Source organism: Bufo gargarizans, chromosome 5 (genome assembly GCF_014858855.1).
Source record: "Bufo gargarizans isolate SCDJY-AF-19 chromosome 5, ASM1485885v1, whole genome shotgun sequence".
NCBI classification, from domain to species: Eukaryota; Metazoa; Chordata; class Amphibia; order Anura; family Bufonidae; genus Bufo; species Bufo gargarizans.
In genome coordinates, this window is record NC_058084.1 from 266787105 (window position 1) to 266812626 (window position 25522).

Consider the following 25522-nt stretch of genomic DNA (forward strand, 5'->3'; position numbering starts at 1 on the left):
TGCCTCCACACCTGGAGCCATACTGTGTATGCAGGATTCTCCTGAATGTCTGCTCTAACAGGATGGAGGGGGCTGTAGGACCCCATTATTCATTACTCCATGACATGACAGAACTGACAAAGTATTTTTGAAATGCCAGATAATTACCCCATGGGAAGCATGAGATTTTAACTCCAGTACACAATAGAACTGATTTCAAGAATCTTAGAAAGCGGGGTGACCACCCAAATGGAGGAATGGGAAATTCTGCTCCATAACCAGGCAAGTTTGACATTCAGGACTCTTGGAAAGAGTGAGCACACCAGGAGGAGCATGGGAGCAATCTGTCTTTCCGGATTGTTGGAAAGCACGATGAACCTTCTGAAGGAGAGTGGGACGTCTGGCTCTTTTAAATTACTTTTTAGATCTCTTGGAAAGCTAGGTAACCACCCTGTGAGGAGCATGGGTGTATTACTCCATATATAGGCAGATATACCATTCAAATTCAGAGGAAAAAAAGGCTGGTTTGAGAGCTGCATTTATACAAGCAGGCGAATAATGCGAGTGTGACTTTAGATTACATGACTTGAGATTTAGGGACTTTAGGAGGGGACTGCAGTAAGTTATATTCTTATCCCTGCACTATATTGTATTTTTCTCTTTTCTTGCGTAATCCTCATTTACTATGTGTTCCATTATTGTCAGCGCAGTCCGGTGCCCATCTTGTCTAATGTCTGCAGTCCTGGAACAGCCGTTTGAGGTGCATATCTTTGTTCAAAATGTGAGCAAATTACATTATAGGATGGGAAGATAGTGCAGATAGAGACCGGGGGCAAGGTAGTGGGACTGGGGGAGGAATGGATGGCGGGACTAGAACAGTTCAGAAGGAAAGGTGTAGAGTAAAAAATATACATAAACCTCTCAAATGTATGTATACTAATGCCAGAAGCCTGACTAATAAAACTGGTGAACTGGAATTAGTGATGTGTGAGGAGGACTATGATACAATGGGAATAACTGAGACATGGCTGGATGATAGCTATGACAGTGGGAGTAACTGAGGCATGGCTGGAGGATAGCTATGACAGTGGGAATAACTGAGACATGGCTGGATGATGGCTATGACAGTGGGAGTAACTGAGGCATGGCTGGAGGATAGCTATGACAGTGGGAATAACTGAGACATGGCTGGATGATGGCTATGACAGTGGGAATAACTGAGATATGGCTGGATGATGGCTATGACTGGGCAGTTAATGTACAGGGTTACAGTCTGTTTAGAAAGGATCGTCAAAACCGGAAAGGGGGGGGGGGGGGGTCTGGCTTTATGTAAAGTCCTGTCTAAAGCCCACACTCCGTGAAGATATAAGTGAGGGACATGAACATGTGGAGTCACTGTGGGTAGAAATACATGGAGGCAAAAACAATAATAAATTACTAATAGGAGTTTACTATAAACCACCTAATATACTGGAGTTCACAGAAAATATTCTACTAAACGAGATGGACAAGGCGGCAAATCATAATGAGGTGGTTATTATGGGGGACTTCAACTACCCAGATACAGACTGGGAAACTGAAACTTGTACATCTCATAAAGGAAACAGGTTCTTGGCAATAACCAAAGACCATTACCTCTCCCAACTGATTCAGGACCCGACTAGAGGGACAGCCATACTGGACAGTATTAACCAATAGACCTGACAGAACAACAGACGTGCAGGTCGGGGGACACCTGGGAAATAGTGACCATAAAGTAATCGCCTTCCAATTATCATTCAAAAGAGCGTTTCTTCAGGGAGGAACAAAAATACCAAACTTCAAAAAAGCTAAATTTAGCCAACTAAGAGAGGCCATAGGCGTAACTAACTGGGACAAAGTCCTCAAAAATAAAAATACAGCCACAAAATGGGATATTTTTAAAAGCATCTTAAAATCTCATTGTGAGAGGTACATACCGTATGGGAATAAAAGGTTAAGGAACAAAAAGAAACCAATGTGGATAAATAGAACTGTAAAGAAAGCAATAAATGACCAAAAAGAAAGCATTCAAATCACTAAAACAGGAGGGTGGTGAGGAAGCACTGAAAAACTATAAGGAAAAAAATAGAATATGTAAAAAACAAATAAAAGCAGCCAAACTAGAGACCGAGAGATTAATTGCCAAAGAGAGTAAAACTAACCCTAAAATGTTTTTCAATTCTATAAATGGTAAAACGTATAAATCTGAAGGTGTCGGACCCCTACAGAGTAATGAGGGGGGAGTTGCAGAGAGCGACGAGGAGAAAGCAAAGCTGCTAAATATTTTTTTTCTCCACTGTATTCACTGATGAAAATAAACTGTCAGATGAAAGAAGAAGCTGCTGACAAATCACTTTATTATCTGTAGATTTATACTGTTAGTACCTAAAAGGTATGCGGCGGTTATACAGTTAGTGACGAGCTGACATGTAGCTGAGCTTTTCATGTCTGTCATGGTCCATGTCACTGCCTGTCAGACTAGTCAAAAAGTGATAGTGGTGCTGAGTAAGATGATGTCTGGTTTCCACTGGGTAAATTAGCTGAATTGCGTCTGATTTTAAGTTGTTTCATTTCCTGCTCATCGGCCCGAATAAACTCCATCTGTACGGTGAGGTCGGGAGAGATTGCAACGAGCAAAGCCGATATTGGTATAAAGTGTTTGAGATGGATAGGTTCTCAGATCATGGCGTTGGGGCAAATCACAGTGGGTGTAGGCCTGACCATACAGTACAGTTCAGGTGGTCTCTGTGCCGCAACACTGTGCTCGTTACGTCTTTTTCCATTCATAAACTATAATGAAGAGATCAGCTCAGAACAAAGAGCATGTAATAGCTATGTGCGGGTGGGGAGCGGCAGCGACTCTGCCTTCAGGAAGCCCCTCGTGTCCTATTGCCAGTTTATTGTGCTAATTAAATGGCTCTTTTGTTCACCATGACGTATGAAATGCCAGCTTTCCTACACCAGTATGCTCGTCACTTCACCTTTCTACCTCACTTTACAGGTTACAGAACATTCATAATCCCTGTTTATACATCACATTACTCATCCTGTAATGATCCTGAGTTATGTCCTGTATTATACTTCAGAGCTGTACTCACTGTTATGCTTGTCAAATCACTGTGTATGTACGTTATAGAGTATTGCTTATCTTGTACGGTTTGTATTATACTCCAGAGCTGAACTCACTTGTCTGATGGTAGAGTCACTTGTCTACATACATACATGTATGCACACAGTGACTCTACCAGCAGAATAGTGAGTGCAGCTCTGGAGTATAATACACAATATAACTCAGGAACAGTACATGATAAGTAATGTATGTACACAGTGACTCCACCAGCAGAACAGTGAGTGCAGCTCTGGAGTATAATACAGGCTGTAACTCAGGAACAGTACAGGATAAGTAATGTAATGTATGTACACAGTGACTGCACCAGCAGAATAGTGAGTGCAGCTCTGGAGTATAATACAGGATGTAACTCAGGAACAGTACAGGATAAGTAATGTATGTATACAGTGTATCCACCAGCAGAATAGTGAGTGCAGCTCTGGAGTATAATACAGGATATAACTCAGGATCATTACATAAGTAATGTAATGTATGCATACAGTGACGCCACCAGCAGAATGGTGAGTGCAGCTCTGAGGAATAATACAGGATGTAACTCAGGATCAGTACAAGATAAGTAATGTATGTACACAGTGACGCCACCAGCAGAATGGTGAGTGCAGCTCTGGAGTATAATGCAGGATGTAACTCAGGATCAGTACAGGATACATAATGTATGTACACAGTGACTCCATCAGCAGAATAGTGAGTGCAGCTCTGGAGTATAATACCCGATGTAACTCAGGATCAGTACAGGATAAGTAATGTAATGTATGCACACAGTGACTCTACCAGCAGAATGGTGAGTGCAGCTCTGGAGTGTAATACAGGATCACTGTCAGTAGAGGATAAATATCAGTGTCCTATACTTTGTTGTATAAGGCTACTTTCACACTAGCGTTAATATTTTCCAGTATTGAGATCCGTCACAGGGTCTCAATACCTGAAAAAAAACGCTTCCATTTTGTCCCCATTCATTGTCAATGTGGACAAAACGTAACTGAACAGAACGGAGTGCTCTAAATGCATGTTCCGTTCTCATACCTGATAGCATGCTGCAGTTTGCTTTCCGTCCTAGGATGCTGAGCAAGACGGATACGTCATGACACACAATGCAAGTCAATGGGGACGGATCTCTGACGCAATAGAAAACTGATCCGTTCCCCATTGACTTTCAATGGAGTTTATGACGGATCTGTCTTGGCAATGTTATAGATAATACAACTGGATCCTTTCATAACGGATGCAGATGGTTGTATTATAAGTAACGCTAGTGTGAAAGTAGCCTAAGCTGATGTGACCCAGATCTGCTGTTGGGTGCTGCCACTATTCATGATGTTTGCTCTGTGCTGCACTACATCCTGCTCCTGTACCCTGTGACTGCAAATAATGATAAACATCTGAGATTTGTCACTTTCGTGTTCTCGTCCTCACATCTGCGCTGTGCTCCATTCCTTCTAAATCAGCGACTGATTGGCAGTAATGAAATGGATTAGTCTCTTGCACCCCCCTCCCCCTCTTAATTATCTTAATTGTTTAAGTGACTGAGAGGAAGCATGATGAGATTACACAGGTTGTGAGCTGCTGAACTGACACCAAACCTGCGGTGTGGCATAAATAATCTCTCTGATCATCAGCAGATAGGTAGTGCTCTGCTCACTGAGAGTTAGGGCGCCGCCACACATTCAGGTTTTTTATGCCGTTTTTAAAGCAAAAACCTGGCGTGGAATGAAAAAAAAGTTGCATCTGCCTTTAAATCATTCTTTCCTGTTATGATCCACACCTGATTTTGGTTAAAAAACTGCACCAAAAAGCCTGAACGTGTGAACCAAGTTGTTTCCTAGTCAGTGCACTGATGGTTCTTTCTTTCTCCTCAGTCATTTGTAGTAGACAGTTTCCCTGTTGGAAGCATTCTGTGCATTCGTTCTTACCAAAGGTCAAGGCTAAGGGGGTTAACTGTATTTTTTTGGTCTGAGGAAAGGACGATCTTTAAATGGAAACGGCTTAAGCAGCTGCGCATTTCTCATCTCTCCCTCTGCAGGATTCCCAGTCTCTGGACAGTTGCATTCAGAAGACCCTCTCCTCCCTCTACCATCCATTTGAGTCCACTGCTGCTACCGTGCTGTGCCAAGTCCTGGACGTGGTGGAGAAGACCTACCGTGGAGATGGCCTCAGTTATCTCATAGATTTTTTGATTCCAGTCAAACGTATCCTGCAGAGTTTGCAACAGGACGCTTGTGTGAGTTTAGTACCAGTAATGGTGGGTTATGTGAGATCATTGGTGGTGGGGAATATGTTGTCCAAGTCCAGTGGTGACGATGTTGATGTGGGTTATGTAGGTCCATTTGAGGATTTGAAGGAGGGTTATGTGAGTCCGGTGGTGGTTGGGGGCAGGGGGTTTATGACTCCACTGGTGGTGGTGGGTTTGTGAGAGTCCAGTGCTAGGGGAGCATATACAGCTTTTTGTTGGTCATGCAATGAAATCTGTGATTGAAAGTATGGTTGCTTTCCATATATTCCCCTACTGTAAAGCCTGATTCACATAACTGTGCTTGGTCCAGGAAACAGCCGTGGGTCAGCATACATGTTCTCAGTACTGAGCATGGTCATTTGAATCAGCCCTAAGGATATCTAGGGTCACTAGAGAATTATAGGATCATATGTTAAGCTAAAATAGCAATTTTATACACCACCCCTAAACTTTAGCAGTCTTTCTGTGGCATTGTTATAAGGCTCCATTAACACGTCCGCAGAATGGGTCCGCATGCGGGACCCTTTTATTCTCTATGCGGCAGGAATGGATGCGGACAGCACACAGTGAGCTGTCCGCATCCTCATTTCCAGAGTGCGCAGCTGAAAAAAATAGAACATGTCCTATTCTTGTCCGCAATTGTGGACAAGAATAGGCATTTTTATGGGGGTGCCGGCCGGGTGTATTGTGGATCCGTAATGCACATACGGACGTGTGAATGGACCCTTAAACTGATTGACTCCTACCTAGCCAAACGTCAGTGTATATCGTAGAGTTTTACCCCAGTATATGGTAAGGCAGTGATTCTAAACCAGTCAGGGAGCCTTGCAAAACCTATCTAGCCACTTAAAGGGCACCTTTGACGTCAAGAATGGTGTTTGTGCTGCAGGCAGCATGTGATAGAGCAGGAGGGGTTGTGCAGATTGATATTTACTTGTATGGGAAAAGATTCAGTAAAAGATGTCATTTAAACATTTCAATTCCTGGTCATTCTGGGCTTTGAAGTCCAGGAGGCGGTCCTATCAGTGATTGACGGCCTTCCTTCTATGACTGTGTGTACACAGATAGCTGTCATACTGATAGGACCGCCTTCCTGACTTCAAAGCCAAGGGATTTAAATGTTTAAATGACATGTTTTACTAAATCTTTTCCCATAAAACTATATATCCATCTGCTCAGCTCCTTCTGCTCTATAAAATGCTACCTGCAGCTCATAAACCAAGTTCAATATGACAGGTTCCCCTTAAAAGGGAATCTATCAGCTTCAAAACACCCCCAAAATTCAAGTAAGTGGAGTATAGTATAAGTAATGCTGAGTCCAATTATGTCATTTTTATCTTCATACTCTCTTGCATTCAGGGGAGCAACCAGACATATTGCTTAGGAGGGGTCTAAGGAAAATAAAGGCGTGCTGTGCAAAATTTTTGGCCCCACCCATTATTATAAGCCCTTCCTTTCTATAATCGGCCACTCCCAACAAACACCATACAGCTTAAAGGGGTTCTGCACTTTGTTTTAACTGATGATCTATCCTCTGACGTCACTGGGCCGGCGGTAAACAGTGAGAAGGCCGCGGCGCAACTGCCAGCGCCGCTGCCTTCTCAAACAGCTGATCGGTGGGGGTCCCGGGTGTCGGACCCCTACCGGTCAGAAGCTGATGATCTATCCAGAGGATAGATCATCAGTTAAAACAAAGTGCAGAACCCCTTTAAATTACATTGTTGAGGATGAAGGTAAGAGTCTCACCCTCATCCTCCATAGACACACTGTACTTAATACTCAGGGCGCCAACATAAAGCTACTAAACTCAAATAAACTATTCTTTTTTTCCCTCCCTGTGAAAGGACTCACATCCAGTTCTGTTTCACAAACTGCCCACAACATTGCTGACTCTGGCAGGAGCTGCTGCAGCTTTGCTTCCTCCCTCCTAGTCCTGAAGGCGCCAAAAAAGGAGTGGAGGAGGAGTTGCACAATATATAAGGTGTGTAGGTCCAGGTGGAGGAGCACGGCTCTACACATCATACAGATAGTGGAGGGCCTGCCCTGGGTACACTGCCTGCTTTACATTAAACAATAGACAACAGCAGGCTACAGCCAGGAAGCTCCTCCCCTCTCCTCCCTCCCTGAATCCTGCTTGCGGCCTGTCACCTCTCCCACCCTCCTGTGGCCTGCTGCCCCCAGACCTGTTGGACTAACCCCCGTGGGTGCACCCCTGCTTGCATTCCAACACTGTGCTCCCACAAACCAGCAGTGAAATGCATTGAGAGGACTCCTCTTTGAGTCCTCTCCATTATGTCTGTGAGCTCAGGAGTCCTCTGAATAAATTTTGCTGCTGGTTTGTGGAATGCAAGTCAATATGAAGATAAAAATTATATAACCGGATTGAGCACCACTTACACGATACACGGCTTACTCTATTTTGACGGGTGTTTCGGAGCTGACAAATTTCATTTAAACTTCTCTGCAGACTTTTCTTGGGATGGGGAAATCATCCCTTAATTCTTGGTCTGCCTAGTGTTTTGCCTGCCATCTTCCCTCTTTTGACAACCCTGCCGATCCCCGATAGGATCCATGGACTAATGCAACCAAATTCCATGGCTTTCCGGAAGCCCTGGTTGGGACACTGGGCCTGAGTTATCCAAACTGATTTGCTCAGGTTACATAGAAATTCTAGCATTGACTAAATATAATTTGGCTTTTCTACTGGAATTTAGTAGCTAACCGCGGTCGTCTCAGGTGGTGCTTGACTACTTTGTTTATAGATTAAATTTGTTAGATTTGTGTCTGGTGTAAGAAAGTACAAAATGCTCACCGCTCTCTTCCTCTTCCTGCAGTTACAGTATTGCGGACTACTCTTCCGACATGCTGGGTGGCCCCTTTGTATCCATGATAAGATTGTTCTACAGCTGGCGTCCATTGACTGGAGACTTCTCCAGCCCGGAGATTTCTACCTCCAAGTTGTGCCTTATTTGAGAAAGACCCCAAGGATTGTGCTAAAATGTCTTGCAGAGGATCAACATAACATTGAGGAAGTGGTGCTTCCAGAGGTGTCCTATACATCCATCTTCACCGTGGAATGGTTGGAATTCATCAACTCTGAGCGGATCGGGGCCTCGTTGGAGAACTGTCTCCTGACCTGCGATGACCAGCTCTACCGGGTGCCGTGGGATATGATTGTTCATCCCGAGTTTGTGGAGATAAAACCATCAACTGAGGAGTCAGCAGAAATTTTTGAAAAATTTCCTTATGAAAGTAAAGAGGGACCAACCCGCCATCCCGTGGAAAAATTGATGGTTCAAGATGAGGAAGCTGGTTTGGAAGCTCCGTCCACCAGCCATGGTCATACAACGGTTAGTACGTTGTATGCCAAATCAGATTGCTCCAGTGAGATTGAAGGAGAATACGTGGAGCTACGTGATATTACAGTGCCACGTTTCGGCCCTCAGAAGGGCTCCTTAACTCAGTCTATAGCCTTAAACTTCAAAAACCAGCACCAAAGAGCTAAGAGTAACCAGACTTTTAATATCTCAAGCAGCAATAAGTGCACGGAGAGTCCTTTTCATAGCTACTTGCAGCCAGAAACTATTATGGGAGCGAGTTCGACACATTACGATACAGACCATGTACAGAAACCAGAGTCAATTGGTCTGGTGGACATTGAATTCGGGGTCAGGGAGTCCTCAATACCTGACTGCACACGCCTAAATTTTGACAATGGAGCTAAAAGTTTCCAGCAAGCTTTTAGTCTAGAAAACGAGGCCATGTTGGAGGATGCAAAGAACAATGTTATCAAAGAGTCTGATAACAGCAGACAACTCCATGAGCCGCCTGATAATTATAGCACATCATTATCGTTCCAGGGGGAAAGCAGAAGCCACTCTAGAGACTTCACTGAGAATGGCTGGGGGGTGACAGATGCTTCACAAGAACCTGTTACAGAGCATTCAAGGACACATGGCAGTCCAGTAGTAGCGGACAAGGACTGTTGTAACCAAGAACTTTCCAAAACTTGTGCATCACACCCTTACACGGAAGTCAGTGATCAAAAGGGGCCTCAATTACTGGACAATGATCTGCTACCGGAAATCAGGGACAGTGTGGAGGGTGCAGAAAACAGGAACAGTGTGGAGGGTGCAGACAACGGGGACAGTGTGGAGGGTGCAGGCTACGGGGACAGTGTGGAGGGTGCAGGCTACGGGGACAGTGTGGAGGGTGCAGGCTACGGGGACAGTGTGGAGGGTGCAGGCTACGGGGACAGTGTGGAGGGTGCAGGCTACGGGGACAGTGTGGAGGGTGCAGGCTACGGGGACAGTGTGGAGGGTGCAGGCTACGGGGACAGTGTGGAGGGTGCAGGCTACGGGGACAGTGTGGAGGGTGCAGGCTACGGGGACAGTGTGGAGGGGGCAGGCTACGGGGACAGTGTGGAGGGGGCAGAAAACAGGGAGGGTGGGGAAAATAGGAGCAATGTGGAGATTGCAGAAAACATGCACAATGCACGTGGTCTTAGTAGTGAAGTCATAGAACAACATGAGCTGCCTGTAGCTCGGAATGAGGCGCAGTTTGGGTATTTTAATGACCAAACTGTACTAGTGGTGTCTGATGTAGGACAGGGTCTTGTCCCTGCTACTGATGCCTGTGCTGAACAGCCAGTTCACAGCATAGAACAAACCAAACTAGAATTACCTTACTGTCAGGAAAGTCCCCCAAGAAGTCCACAGTATACCAAGCATGCACAATCCCCAGCGATGCAGCTACCTCTAGAGACCCTGCATGAGGATACAGAGGAGGAGCAAGGTGCAACCACTGGCCCCCCAGATGTCCCAGGAAGGGACATTATTCTTCATAACGTATCCGTGAAAGGTAAGACTGGTCAAAAAGGCAGAAAAATAATAAAATCAGTAGAATTTTTGCAGAATTGTGTCTGAGATGGACGACCATCTTTGGGATGCCATAGACACCTGTAATTCATCCAGTAGACTGAGGACAAGAACTGGTGATCTGTCTCTAGGGACTATACAGTAAAGTATTTCATATCGATGCGCAATGTCCAGTGGTTTCAGATGGGTCAGTATTGGGGGGTTTGTTTTGTGGGGATGTCTACGACCAGGAATACAAACTAAGTTCTTGGTACTGTCAGTCAGCTGTGTTCCTGAATGACATGTCTAAAGGCCCTATTACACCTGCAGATTAAGCAGGCAAATGTCAGGAAGGAAACGTTCCGGCTCGCTAGCTGCTATTACATGCAGCAATCTCCTGGGGATGGGGAGCAGTGATCACTAATGTCATCGCTCGTCCCCATACAGAATCTTTGTTTGCCGGCAGCAGAGTGCTGATTACATGGCACGATCTGCCGCCAGCAATGATCTTAGCGGATACCTGCCAGTGTAATAGGGCCCTAAAGGGGTTCTCCCGAGAATTAAGAAAATGAAAATACTTAAATATTACTTTATTATAAATATATTCCCAAATACCTTTCATTAGTTATAATGGCTCATTTTGTCTGGACAGCAATCATTAGGAGAAATAAAATGGCCGCCGTCCTATTAGTACACACAGAATCTGTCCTATCCACACACCAGGACAAGTTACTTCAAAACACAGAGATAAATAACTGCCTCATCCTCCTCTCTGCTCTACTTTTCAGGGATTATTAACCTGAGTACTGCTGATAAGATCTTCTGCTGAATCTCTGTAGGAATGGAGTTCATGAGGAGACATGAAGTACAGAGAGGGGGGCGTGTAGATAATGAGCAGCAGCACTTGTATGCAGTCTCCATTACCACAGTCCATCCTCTCTGGACTTCATGTCTCCTAATGAACTCCATTTCTACAGAGATTCAGCTGAAGTTCTTATCAGCTGTTTTCAGGATCTTCATCCCTGGAAAGCAGAGCAGAGAGGTGGATAAGGCAGCTCTTTAGGACAGGTTTTGTGGGTACTAATAGGACGGCGGCCATTTTATTTCTCCTAATGATTGCTCCCCAGACAAAACAAGCCATTATAACTAATGAAAGGTATTTGGGAATATATTTATAATAAAGTATTATTTACGTATTTTCATGTTCTTAATTCCAGGAGAACCCCTTTAAGGGCCTCAGTGCATAGTGCGATGTCTGGCTCTGATCAGACACAATAGACCCCTCCTGTGGTTATATATGTATACAGAAGGTTTATATACATGGCTTTGGCAGTGTCTGGACTGGAAGTCCCTGGGCATCAATGTCGTATCCTCCTGTGTGCAGATTCTCCCGAGTATTTCCTGATCTGTGAACAGCTCCTATACTTGTGCTCCCTTCCTGTTTTAGGAGAGGTCAGGATATGTATTCATAGGGGAAGCATGAAGGACAGCTGCGGGGAATTCAGATTTTCTGATGTCATACCATAGAAATAACTCCCATCATTGTCTGCACTTCAGGCTGTCAAACTCCTATCATGCACAGACAAATATAAAATGGCAGGACATGCTGGGGGTTGTAATTTCACAAAAACTGGAGAGCCACAGGTTGGAAACCACTGGTCTAAATTTTGGAAATGTTGATACCCAAGTAGGTAGAACTGTCGTGGTAGTAGTCTGCCTGTGCTTGTAATGCCTTCTATAGCATGCTAGGGGTTGTAGTTTCACTACAGCTGGAGAGTCACAGGTAGGAGACCACTGGTCTAACTCTTGGAAATGGTGATGCCTGAGTAGGTAGAGCTGTGGTGGTGGTAGTAGTCTGCCGTGCCTGTATTGGCTCATAGCATGTGGGAGGTTGTAGTCTGAGTACAGCTGGAGGGCTGCAGCCTTGTCTGAATCTTATAAATTGCAAGGCAAGGTATAGCTGTTTCGGTAGTAGTCATTTATTGTCTTAGCATGTTGGTGGTTGTAGTTTTAAGCCTGCAATAATTTTTTGAGATCCCGGATGGTTCTTATTATCGGATTATTGTTTCTGTAACTTTACAGCAACCATATAATCTGTTGGTTGAGATGAGTAAATCGATCAGTTTGCAGTGGGGGAATGATTTCGCCTTTCTCGGACCCTCTGGTCAGTAGGTGATTGTCTCAGCTCTACAGACTGAGGTGTTGTCGGCTCTGCTGCATATTCTCCAGTAGTTTTATTACCAGAGCCCCTGCACCTGCCGCTCACCGTCCTGGGGGTAGAAGGCCAGTTTGGAATTGTTTAGCAGACGGGGAGGGTTCTGCTTTTATTGTTCACTAAAGTTCCCTGGAACTGTGTATGATCCTGCCCTGCCTCTGGTATCAATGGGAGAAGTTATTTGATCCTGGGATGTGTCAGCACACACATGATTTAACCATCTCCATCCTGTATCCAGCCTAAAATATCCCATGGCTGACCCCTGTCCTTCCCGTAAATTTCCTAGACATGCGAGAGGGACTTGGGCTTCTATAACCTTCCATTTATTGTACTGAGGGGGCTCCACAGAGCATGAGTCACCCATTGGTGAAAAGGTTGCAGTCACTTCATGCTGCTGTGTCACCCAGTGGGTGAGGCTATGCCAAGATCCTGCATTTTTACATTGTGTGTCACTGTCTGCAGATGGAGAAATTTGCACAAACTGTAAAAAGTTAATGTAAAACTTTAAGGGACTGTAAATGAATTTTAAGGGTACGGTCACTTGGGGCAGAATTTCCACAGTGCACCACAAGATTTTGCTGTGGATTTTCTGTGGGGTTTACCCTATGTATTGCAACTTAGTATATCCACACCAAAAATCAGCATTTATATATCTCACTGCAGCTCATTTTATGCTGATTTTAGGCAATCCGTAGCATGTACACCACTTGGGAATATACACTAAATCTCTGTATATTGACAGGTTCTAAAATTTATGATGCTTTGTCTTCACTTTTTTTCAAGACCACCGCTTGCTGTTGATCTATAGTAACATTTTTGTTTACAAGGAAAATGTCTGGGATTCCAACTGAAGGTGTCCGTGCGCCTAGTGGTAGTGTGAACGCAGCAGCGGTTTTACAGCACATTAACACATTCTTTACATGTGGTTTGTACAGTCAAAACTAGTGGTAGTAACATGTTTTACCTGAAACGAGAATGTTTCATTTGTTTTGATAATAGGGAAGTAACATAGTATGGTGCCACCTGATGTTCATTTACTTACATAGTATGGCGCCACCTGGTGTTCATTTCCTTACATAGTATGGCACCACCTAGTGTTCATTTACTTACAAAGTATAGCACCACCAGGTGTTTATTTACTTACATAGTATGGCTCCACCTGGTGGTCATTTACTTACATAATATGGCTCCACCTGGTGTTCATTTACTTACATAGTATGGCTCCACCAGGTGTTCATTTACTTACATAGTATGGCTCCACCTGGTGGTCATTTACTTACATAATATGGCTCCACCTGGTGGTCATTTACTTACATAATATGGCTCCACCTGGTGGTCATTTACTTACATAGTATGGCTCCACCAGGTGTTCATTTACTTACATAGTATGGCTCCACCTGGTGGTCATTTACTTACATAATATGGCTCCACCTGGTGGTATTTTACTAACATAATATGGCTCCACCTGGTGCTCATTTACTTACATAGTATGGCTCCACCTGGTGGTCATTTACTTACATAGTGTGTTACCACCTGGTGTTAATTTACTTACATAGTATGGCTCCACCTGGTGGTCATTTACTTACATAATATGGCTCCACCTGGTGGTCATTTACTTACATAGTATGGCTCCACCTGGTGGTCATTTACTTACATAGTGTGTTACCACCTGGTGTTAATTTACTTACATAGTATGGCTCCACCTGGTGGTCATTTACTTACATAATATGGCTCCACCTGGTGGTCATTTACTTACATAGTATGGCTCCACCTGGTGGTCATTTAATTACATAGTATGGTGCCACCTCATGGTCATTTACTTACATAGTATGGTGCCACTTGGTGGTCATTTACTTAAATAGTTTTGGCGCCTCCTGGTGTTCATTTTCCTACATAATAGCCAAGCCAGTGCTCATCTGTTTTCCGTGGGCCCATAGAAATGAGTAGATGGCAGCTGCACATGTGCAGTGTGCCCTCCACAACTTTCGGACCTCCGTTCTAAGTGTAGGTGGGGGTCCCACCTCCTAGTGATATGCGCCCATTGTATGAAATGGGAAAACCCCTTTTAAAGTAATTTTCATTTTCAAATCATTGTAAATTACTATAAAACAGCCTTCTGGTATGAGATGATTCATGGGCTGACCATTTAACATTACGTTCAGTTTTTATTTTCATTTTGCATTCTTCACTGTTGAGGTTGAGTCGTTTTGTGGCGAATGATTCATTGTTTTATGAGCACAAATATGTGAGTGCTCGACCTTCTCTGAACAAAATGGTCTTTGAGCGCGGCTGCATATATTGTGGCTCGGACTGCAGTAGTCTTTCCTTAATTTTCTTCTTTTGATTTACGTATCTGATATTTAAAGGGCTTGCCCACACCTACTGTTACAGTATTCGTCTATCACAGCATCTCAATCTCTTGCTGTCCCAGTGTTCCCAGTCTCCGTGCACGCTGTATGGTCCTGACGTGTTTTACAAAGCATTGGTGCCTTCAGGGGAGTGTGTCCCAGTCTTCTGAAAAGGCCATTGCTTTGGTGAAACATATAAGAGGGACATAGTGTGAGGTAACGTTAGCCCGTGTGTGTTATACATTTGCAGCGCTGCCTACCATCAGAGTTGCATCATTGTGCTCTGTACTGGCATACACGGAGAGCACAACACTTTTTTGCAGTGCGGTTGTTTTAACACTGAGCGGCTGTCTGCAAATTCCGGAATTGCCAATCACTGTGTATGATAATTGTTCAAGTACTCGATCACTGTATATAACAGTCCCTCAGTGCTGTATTTGATAATTCCTCACACTGTATATAATGATTCCTTAATCACCGTATATATTCTTCCCCTCCATCACTGTATATAATAACCCCTCCATCACTGTATATAATAACCCCTCCATCACTGTATATAATAACCCCTCCATCACTGTATATAATATCCCCTCCATCACTGTATATATTGATCCCCTCCATCACTGTATATATTGAGCCCCTCCATCACTGTATATATTGAGCCCCTCCATCACTGTATATATTGAGCCCCTCCATCACTGTATATATTGAGCCCCTCCATCACTGTATATATTGAGCCCCTCCATCACTGTATATATTGAGCCCCTCCATCACTGTATATATTGAGCCCCTCCATCACTGTATTAATACATAAAGTGATAGAGATTATTATATACAGTGATGTTTTGTTTTTTAGCAGTCATCTTCCAGGAACATAAAAATCTCGAATTCTTTGGTTTTACAGGACAGACCAATGGTCAGGAGAGGCCCCCAGAAATATGCCTGGAGAGAGATCCCTCGCTATTAAGGCCTCATGGCTTGAGCTCCCCAAGTGTCTGCAGGAAAAGTCAGAGCCGTCCCTGGCAGGTCAGGGATGTTAATGTGGAGGTTCTGACGAGCGGCGTCATCTATCTGCCTGGTGAGCTGACACTTTATACTAACTGTAGAAAGCTATTAATTCAGATGTATCACAGCTGCAGGGGCGTTTCATTGTTACCTGCAACAAAACCAGATCTATCTCTTTTTAGGAACACGGGACAGGAGTGGACGCGCTCTGGTGATAATCAACACTCGTGACACCTGCTGGTTAAACCCGCACTGCAACGCCGCTGAACTGGGGCGCCTCTTGTTGTACTTCTACAGCGTTGTACGGTACGAGCCGGTCCCCCTTTCTCTCTCATTTTATATAATGCACACTAACGGCACCCCTCTATATCTGTGCAGCCTGTGGGAATTTGGTGCACAGACCATTGAGTTTCATATATACAGTCATCTCCATAAATATTGGGACATCGACACAATTCTAACATTTTTGGCTCTATACACCACCACAATGGATTTGAAATAAAACAAACATGATGTGCTTTACCTGCAGACGGTCAGCTTTAATTACATCCAAATCAGGTGAACGGTGCAGGAATTACAACAGTTTGCATATGTGCCTCCCACTTTTTACAACAGTTGACCAGATCAAGAACACTCTCCAGGAGGTAGGTAGGAGGTAGGTGTATGTGTGTCAACAATCGAGAGAAGACTTCACCAGGGTGAATACAGAGGGTTCACCACAAGATGTTGCAATTGTGTCGATGTCCCAATATTTATGGACCTGACTGTGGTTCATGCAGTTCTCTGGTGCACATTACTGCCAATGTTTTTCTTTCATTTCCTCACCAATTCAAGATCTCTGTTTTCTGCCAGTAAATGGAAACCGACCCATACAGATGTACTATTTCTCACAGCTGATAATTTGCTACAATTGTATGCAGTCTAGGCAATCCTAAACAGGCTGAGCTCGATTGTAGCAAATCCTCAGCTATGAAATGTATAAGTTCTTTTGGGGATTTCAGCCACTGATATCAAACAGAGATACTGAAAATGAGGAGAGAAGCTGCAGAAGTTCTTGCTTATACAATGATGCTTACATAAACTATTTGACTTTACAGTATCGCACCTATCCATGGCCGAGCACTTGGCGATTTGTGCTTTCAGTATATTTGCTGGTTTCATGGCTGTGATATCATCTGCACCGTGTCACTAATTCTCCTTTCTTCTCCCAGGAGAGACTGCAGAGCTTTGGGCCTGACTCTGCTGGTGGACACTCGGAGGTGCTCTCCAGTACCCGCCTTATTTAAAGCCATTCATATAGTCCAGGTATTTGTTCCATCCATCCAGGATTCATCAGAATTAGTGCAAGAAGTGGAGCAGTTTCCCATAGCAATCGGTCTCAGATTGCTGCCTTAAAATCTGCCCCACTTTTAGGGCTCAGCTGCACAACGACATTTGTCACGCAACGTTATTTGTAATGATGGTCAATGGTGATGTGACTGTGATGCGTCAGTCGCACAAAATCCATCCAAGTTGGATGTTTGTGCGAAGGTCGCAGCATGTTGAAGTGCAACACCATTCCTGTCATTACAAAAAATGTGCAACATTGCTGTAACACATGTCGCAGTGTAGCTGTACCCCGATTTGTAGCCGTACCTTTATATAGAATACACTGAACACATTCCTGCAGATTATGGGCTTCTTAGAGGCATTTGCTGGCACTTTGCACCATTTTAGCACCAATTACATTACTTGTTATGTCGCAGATTTAAAGATTTGTCCACTTTGATTGCAAAAACTATAGGTATAGGAAGAGGCACTTATGGTCATTGCATAATTGCATTGCGGAGCCATTCTGGACCTTGCAGGACGATGCAATGGTCTGCAGGAGCCCTGTGTACGATCGATGTGACAGATGCCCAGAGCTTTACCTGTCACTCATCGCATTGTGCTCTCCATCTGCAGTCAACTCATTACACGGAGAGATAACTGCTGACTGGTGTAATAACTCCAACTTCTTTGCCAGCGGTGGTCTCCAATCTGCAGCTCTCTGTGTGTAATTTAGTCATGTCTGGTGATAATATAGCTGAGATTACACCCAGACTGATCTCTTCCAGATGTAGTAATTATATAAGAAGTTGTCTGTCAGCATAATGAGGGTTATAACCTGTGTTTGGATTGATGTATTAGAGCTGTAGTAATAAATGTTGCATTACTCTGTTCCAGAGCACTATTCCTCATTGTATCCATGGAGTATTACTTCTGACAGAGAAAGATCTTGTCCTGTCCGTGGAGAGACCACAAGGAGTGCAGGTAATGAGTGCAGAGCCCCACGTGATCCAAGTCGCATGTTGTAGTCTTCTGTACAAATTGCAAGATGGTGCAAGTTGTCTGGATAGAGGGGCATAGATTCTGTTGTACGTACTGTAGATCTTTACTACTATATAGTGATAGTTATTGGGGGGTATAGAATACTGGTGATCCCAGTAACTGACCCTTCATTATTATCAGATGACTGCACAGATGCAGCTTCTAGGAATAGAAAAAATGGGGTTTGGGTCATAGCAAATTTGCAGGCAAGGTTTCCTGAAGTTTTTGGATTTCCGGGTCCTTGATTGACAGATTACGTTAAAACTATGACTGTCCTGTGTGAGTGTATATATGCTAGTCAGAACGTCTCATACAAGGGTATGACTCGCCCAACAATCCTTTATTTAAGGGTTTCCCTAATTGTTCTGAAATCCAATCTGACCCGTCAGTAATGTCTGACTAATTGTGACAAAGCATATGGGAGCCCCCTGTGAAGTGTGCTGCATATACCAGCCCGTGTCTCCTGAGGCCGCCCAGGGGTTAAGATTAGCATAACTTTCAGCCTGACCTCTTCCTTGTGTCCACCTTACACAAAAGCAGAATGAAGAGCCCCTGACAGGCGTCAGCTCCCACCCTAGCTAATTCAGAGGCTTTCATACACGGATCCTGCTCTTGGCTCATTAGGGCAAAATAAGAGAGAACAATGATGGCCGATGACCCCCGACCCCTGAAGAGTTAAACCAGCGGCAGGAATGATTTATAGAAGCGCCTATTTCCTGCACCCTGACTGCAGCGCTTCGCTTAAAGGCACAGTGTATGCAAAAAAAAAAGGGGATTGTGCTGATTAAAAAGTGATTTGTTGATATTCTGTATGAGATTGAGATATATAGCACACAGAGCTCAAATAATCATCTGTGAGTTTTCCAGCCTTATACATCTTACCTGCCCTGATACATAGTAGCAAAGTATCAGGACAGGAGAGGGATTTGTGCTGCTTATGTGATCAGATCATAGAGGATTGTCTACACTGGATACAATTGTAATAAACCTTCATCTGTGAGAAGTATTTGTTCTGTACAGGTTTTCTTCCTCTATCTAGATACAAACAATAATTCTTCCATTCACTGACAGCAAGCAGAGATTGTGAAGATTTGAAGCACCAGATATATTAGAAAGTTTCAGAACATTTTCCTTGGTGATGTCATTTCTATCTGCATATGTTTCTACAGTTTGATGTTCTCACGTCAGTGAAGTCTTTGCACAAACACATAGAGGCCTCGCAGCTCCCCCCTACGTTTAATGGAACATTCCCATATTGTCACCAGGACTGGCTATCATTCCGCACGGTGAGTAACCACTCTGGACTTTGGGGTGACTATATTGTGCCACCGTGATCCTTGCATGACTTGAGGCAGATTTTACACCGCAAAATTGTTGGGCCGATTATCATGAACGAACATTAATACAAATAGTCCTTCCCAAAAATAGGCTCTAAGCTCTTTATCTCCACTGGTGGGCAGGCAATTATTGGGAAGAAACGGTTCCTTCCTGATAATTGCCTGCTCAGTCTGGCAGTGTACATCCCACCTTTATACACAGGCAGAACGTTCTCACTCTCAGGTGCGTCCATTGTGTGGTGAGTGACAAGCTGCCCGTGCAGTTTCTTTTTCAATATTCAGATTATTATTTTTTCTTTCCTGTAGAAGTTGGAGAACCTGCAAGACAGCTGCCGGGATGCCTGCATCTTCCTGCACAACGCCATCCAGAACATGCAGGTCATCGCTCTGCCCAACACGGCTGAGGTGAGGAATCCACAAGGCTGAACCCTGCAGTGTAGACGGATCTCCCCCCGCCCCATTAGCCTGCTGTTTACTGCAGAATGTGATTGCTCATCCCTAGATCAGGTGTTTGCCTGAAACGTACAGTATCTTTGCTTTTAGAAATCAACCCAATCTGATTGTCGAACTGTCCTCATCAGAACATTTCCAGAAGAAGAAATCTGATGTGTACGGACAGCACTTGTCATGTTTAAGCCCCATATTAGTATTGTATCTTACAAAACTATACAGCCAGTGAATTGGATCATCCAATCACATATGAAAACAGAGGGTTTGCAACGATGTATTCAGTCTAAACCAGGGATGCCCAACCTGTGGCCCTCCAGCTGTTGCAAAACTGCGACTCCCAGCATGCCCGGACAGCCTACAGCAGGGCATGATGGGAGTTGTAGTTTTACCATAGCTGGAGGGCCGCAGGTTGAGCATTCCAGGTCTAAACAGCCAGGACTCCTGATTCAGAATTCTTCCTGCACTGATACTGTACATTGTAGTAATCTATCAGTAGGAGAGACAGATTTATACTGCTGCTTTGGATAGTTGTAGTGGGTCGGATTTTTGCCGTCCTGTTGGTGTTTTTGTTTTCCTCTCACGTATTGGAACATTACACTTGTCCGTACTGCCAGATTTATCACAGCGTGTGACCAGAGACTGTCTATTGCCTCTCATGTAACATGCTGTGTCTTCTCTCTGGAAGGAGGCCAGTCTGCAGCTGACGCGTTTTGGCCAGTTGATGACGGCTGTGCTGGAAGATGCAAGACTAGTGACTCTGCAGACAGAAGGGGGCGCTGTTCTGGCCAGACTGAGGAAGGAGGAGTCGTGTGTAACTCTCACAGATGATTACAGGTACCGTGACCCATGATGGGATTGTACTGAAGCACTGCTGCAGTTTTGGAGCAATGTATGTAACATGAATTAGTAACATGAGATTACTGGGCTGATGACTAAACTGGAGGAGAATCCTTCCCTTTGTGAGGAGCTCATATCATGTTGATAAAACTTAAAGGGGTTCTGCAGTTTCTTGATACTAATGATCTATCCTCTGGATAGATCATCAGCATCTGATCGGCGGGGGTCCGACACCCGGGACTTCTACCGATCAGCTGTTTGAGAAGGCAGCGGCACTGGAGTAGTGCCGCGGCCTTCTCGCTGTTTACTGCAGGTCCAGTGACGTCACGACTATTCAAGTGAACAGAGCTTAGCCCCGCCCAGGACATTGATACTAGTAATGACGTCACTGGTGCCTGCGGTAAACAGCTAGAAGGCCGAAGCGCTACTGCCAGCGCCGCTGACTTCTCAAACAGCTGATCGGCAGGGGTCTCGGGTGTCGGACCCCCGCCAATCAGATGCTGATGATCTATCCAGAGGATAGATCATCAGTTTAAAAGAAACTGCAGAACCCCTTTAATAAGGAAATTCTAGAATCTTTTAATAGGTTTTTGTTGTTTATCATTTCCAGGATCTCCAAGAGCTTGCTGTCAGAGCTAATACCCAGTGCAGCTGAGGGTTTGCTACAATTGTATCCAGTCTTTACAATCCTCTGTCAGCTGAGCACCCTGGAGACCAGACTGATACATTTTACCTGCACTGATACACTGTAGCAAAATATCTTGCGGAGAGAGATTTGTGCAGTTTATAGGTTTAGGTTGGAAAGCATTGTCTAGACTGGACACAAAATAAACAAATCCTCAGCTGTGAGAAGTATGAGGTCAGGATTGATGCCCTCAACTCATGATTTCAACTTCTGGATATAAACAAGAATTTTCCCATTCACTGACAGCAAGCAGAGATCTTAGAAATGGTAAGGGATAGAAATGCTAAATATATTATAAAGTTGTAGAACTTTTCATAGTTTGAGAATTAATTTACATAAAACTGGACGACACATGTAAGATGGCGTCTGGCCGTGGAAGTGTTAACACTACAATGGGACCAGCAGTCGCTGCAGATAATGGGGGTGTTTGTTGGAGGAAGCCAGGGTTATCTACCAGTAAGGTCCTGGCCTGCGCCGCAGTTTTCCAGCCACTTTGGATCACTGTGCCGTGTCTGGAATTCGATTGAAGCTGTTGGAGTTGTGAAATGTTTTTCCCGCTCATCACTCCATCATCTGGCACCAGATCCTCTTCACAGCAACTCAGGGGCCAGCAGAGCTGTGTGACTGCATCCTGCGAGGGACAGGGGGGCGTCCGGGATGCTTGTCCGAGGATATGAGAGACCCCTAAACAGGGAAATCACTGGGGAAAGAGTATTAGGGCCGTTTCACACGAGCGGATGCCGTGCGTGGCATCCGCTCCGTGAAAGTGCCAAGACCCGCTGCAGACTGCAGAGGCACGGAGCAGTAACATGACTGTTAATGCTCCGTGCCTCTCTGTGATCTCTTTACTACGAAATCACAGTTGTCACTGTGATTTCGTAGTAAAGAGATCACAGTGAGGCACGGAGCATTAACAGTCATGTTACTGCTCTGTGCCTCTGCAGTGTGCAGCGGGTCTTGGCACTCTTTCACGGAGCGGATGCCACGCACGGCATCCGCTCGTGTGAAACGGCCCTTAGTCTCTGTTCACACCACATGTGGCTGACATACAAACATGTACCATTCATTTCTACAGAGCCAATGTATGCCACATACAGGTCACTACAAGAGTGGCTCCTAATGTGCGTCGTCATCTAAAAACACACACTGCAGCTGCTGCAGAACCTCTTCCTGAAGTGTAAACGAGACATCCCTTCCCCACCATTGACACCCTCATGTTTTTCATAAAGGTCTGCCTCACTGACCCGCAGTGCATATTATGTAGTACAGTGCTATAGCTGCTGGAGAACTTCTCTCAAAAGTGACCTGCGACAGATCAAGTGATGAGCAGCATCTATGTAGTTCTGACATTGGCATATGATGATTGCAGTGATCTTTGCAGACATGGCAGCTTCCATCAGTGTGTTTGATATGTATGTATTACATGTGTTGTAAGGTGACGTGTCTTTTAGGGAAACAGTGGACATGGCGGCAGAGCTGTATAACCGGGTGGATGAAGGCGTGCACAGTCTGGTGCGGCTGTCTAACCAACGCATACAGGAGATGGAGTTAGTCATTGGCTTTGAAGCATTTGAAGAGCAGTTTCACGAGGTAAGGATGTGGATAACCCGGTGGGTGTAGATACATGAACTCACGTTATGTTAGAGTAATAAAGGGTCAGACATGTTAGATTTCAATATGCAGAATTCTATTGTTCTTGGGGAGCCTTCTCCTGACCTATAGTGTTCGGATTATTTACTGCCGCTGTATCTTTAAGGGCCCTTTACATTGGCCGGGAATCTTAAAGATAATTGCTAACAAACGTTCATAGGAACGCTCTTAAGTGATTTTCTGGCGGTGTAAATGTACCGCCGATGAATGAGCGAAACGCTTGTTCATTGGGTAATCCGATTGGTGTCCTCCCGCACGACCAGCAGATTGTCTGGAAGGAACGCTTCCTTCAAGACAGCATGCTGCTCTGTCCTCTGTAAAGGGACCTTAAGTGAATGTCTTGTTAGTACAGTAAAAGTCCTTTCACCCTTTGGATACCGGAGGTTTTTTTGTTTTAGCGTTTTCATTTTTCTTCCCTATTTTCCGTGAGCCATAACTTTTTTTACGGTCACATAGCTGTATGACGGCTATTTTTTTTGCGGGACAAGTTGTACTTTCTAATACAACCATTAATTATGGCATAAAATGTTGTGGGAAGCGTAAAAAAAATTCCAAATGGGGTGGAATTGGGAAAAGAAAAACGCAATCCCTCCACTGTTTTACGGGTTTTGTTCCCACAGCGTTTTGTTTACAACCTTTTATGCCCTTTATTCTCTGGGTCAGTCCGATTACAACGATACCCCATATGTATCGGATCTTTATGTCTAAATAGTGTAAAAATACATTTAAGGCTACTTTCACACTTGCGCTTGATCGGATCCGTTCTGAACGGATCCGATCATATTAATGCAGACGGAGGCTCCGTTCAGTACGGATCCGTCTGCATTAATAACTTAGAAAAATTTCTAAGTGCGCAAGATGCCTGAGCGGATCCGTCCAGACTTTCAATGTAAAGTCAATGGGGGACGGATCCGCTTGAAGATTGAGCCATATGGTGTCATCTTCAAGCGGATCCGTTCCCATTGACTTACATTGTAAGTCTGAACGGATCCGCTCGCCTCCGCACGGCCAGGCGGACACCCGAACGCTGCAAGCAGCGTTCAGCTGTCCGCCTGGCCGTGCGGAGGCGAGCGGAGCGGAGGCTGAACGCCGCCAGACTGATGCAGTCTGAGCGGATCCGCTCCATTCAGACTGCATCAGGGCTGGACGCAGGCGTTCGGGTCCGCTCGTGAGCTCCTTCAAACGGCGCTCACGAGCGGACCGACGAACGCTAGTGTGAAAGGAGCCTTAACTTTGAGATTTTTTTTTTTTTATATCACCATATTCTGCCCCCCATAACTTTTTTATACTTATGTCTACTGAGCTGTTTATTGTGGAACAATCTGTACTTTTAATTGATACCATTTTGGAGTATGCGTGACTTTTTGATCACATTTTATACATTTTTTGGGGGTAAGAGAAGCAATGAAAAAATGGCTAATCAGCCATGTTGAACCTTTTTTCCGTTACGCTTTTCACCGTATTGGAATTTATTTTTTCTATTTTAATAGTACGAGCATTTTCAGGCGCGGTGATACCCATGATGTTTATATTTGTTATTTAGGTATTTCTTTTTTTAATTATACGGAAAGGGGGGGGTAATTTTAAACCTATATAAAAAATAAAAAAAATATATAATTTTTTTAAACATTTTTAGTTTTTAAATTGTTTGTGATCATTATGTACCTCATATATGAGCTTATTACATTTTTTAATGATTTTTTTGGTTTATCAGGAATTTATTAGCTTATTTTGCTCATTTCTTATCCTGGCCTGCCATCTGGTAGCCAAAATAAGAATTGCAGTTTGAATACTGTTAGCTTATTCAGTAAAGCTACCAGTATTCAGCGCAAATACCATGTTTCTCCGAAAATAAGACAGGGTCTTTATATTATTTTTTTTCTCTGAAAAAAGGGTAAGGCCTTTTATCGGAGTAGGGCTTATTTTGGGTCCATGAACAACAGTCACACATTAATGCTTGGACAAAAAAAAAATCTAGATTTATTTCAATACAGTATAATCACAGTGGGTGGCACAGTACTACGGTATGATAGCGGTACAGTACTCTGGCAGGCAATGCCACACTTCTTTCTGGTACCGTACGTACACTGCCCCTGAGCCCCTAGGCAGCAATGTGTACAGTACGTTACCAGGGAGATCCGGCGCAAGAGATGACAGGGTGCTGATTGGTGGAGGCAGGGGAGGGAGCAGGACGCCTTCACCACCAATCAGCACCTCCAGCTCCAGGCAGCAGAGAGGAGAAGGACATCCTCCTGCTGCCTCATTCAGCTACGGTAGGGGTAAGTTAGAACGTGCGGGCTGGCGGCAGTACAGGGTAGAGAAGCCGTCCAGCCTGCCCAGCGATGTACCCATTCGGTACCGTAGATGGAAGCGCGGCTGCCGGCATAATTTTGCATTTAGTGAAGCTGCGATGTATGCGCGGGCTAGCGG

The 25522-nt window shown here is 44.4% G+C and overlaps 1 protein-coding gene across 2 annotated transcripts in view; it reads left to right on the plus strand.

The window, feature by feature from the left end:
• Nucleotides 1-25522, plus strand: part of LOC122937707 (rho guanine nucleotide exchange factor 40-like) — a 76988-nt gene that overhangs the window by 15912 nt on the left and 35554 nt on the right. For both annotated transcript variants that reach the window (XM_044292692.1, XM_044292693.1), the window contains exons 2-11: nucleotides 5151-5348; nucleotides 8195-10220; nucleotides 15684-15857; nucleotides 15967-16090; nucleotides 16996-17089; nucleotides 17990-18076; nucleotides 19303-19419; nucleotides 19777-19875; nucleotides 20606-20754; nucleotides 22894-23032. In XM_044292692.1, coding sequence (XP_044148627.1) covers nucleotides 5151-5348; nucleotides 8195-10220; nucleotides 15684-15857; nucleotides 15967-16090; nucleotides 16996-17089; nucleotides 17990-18076; nucleotides 19303-19419; nucleotides 19777-19875; nucleotides 20606-20754; nucleotides 22894-23032 — 3207 coding nt within the window. The remainder of the gene's footprint in view (nucleotides 1-5150; nucleotides 5349-8194; nucleotides 10221-15683; nucleotides 15858-15966; nucleotides 16091-16995; nucleotides 17090-17989; nucleotides 18077-19302; nucleotides 19420-19776; nucleotides 19876-20605; nucleotides 20755-22893; nucleotides 23033-25522) is intronic.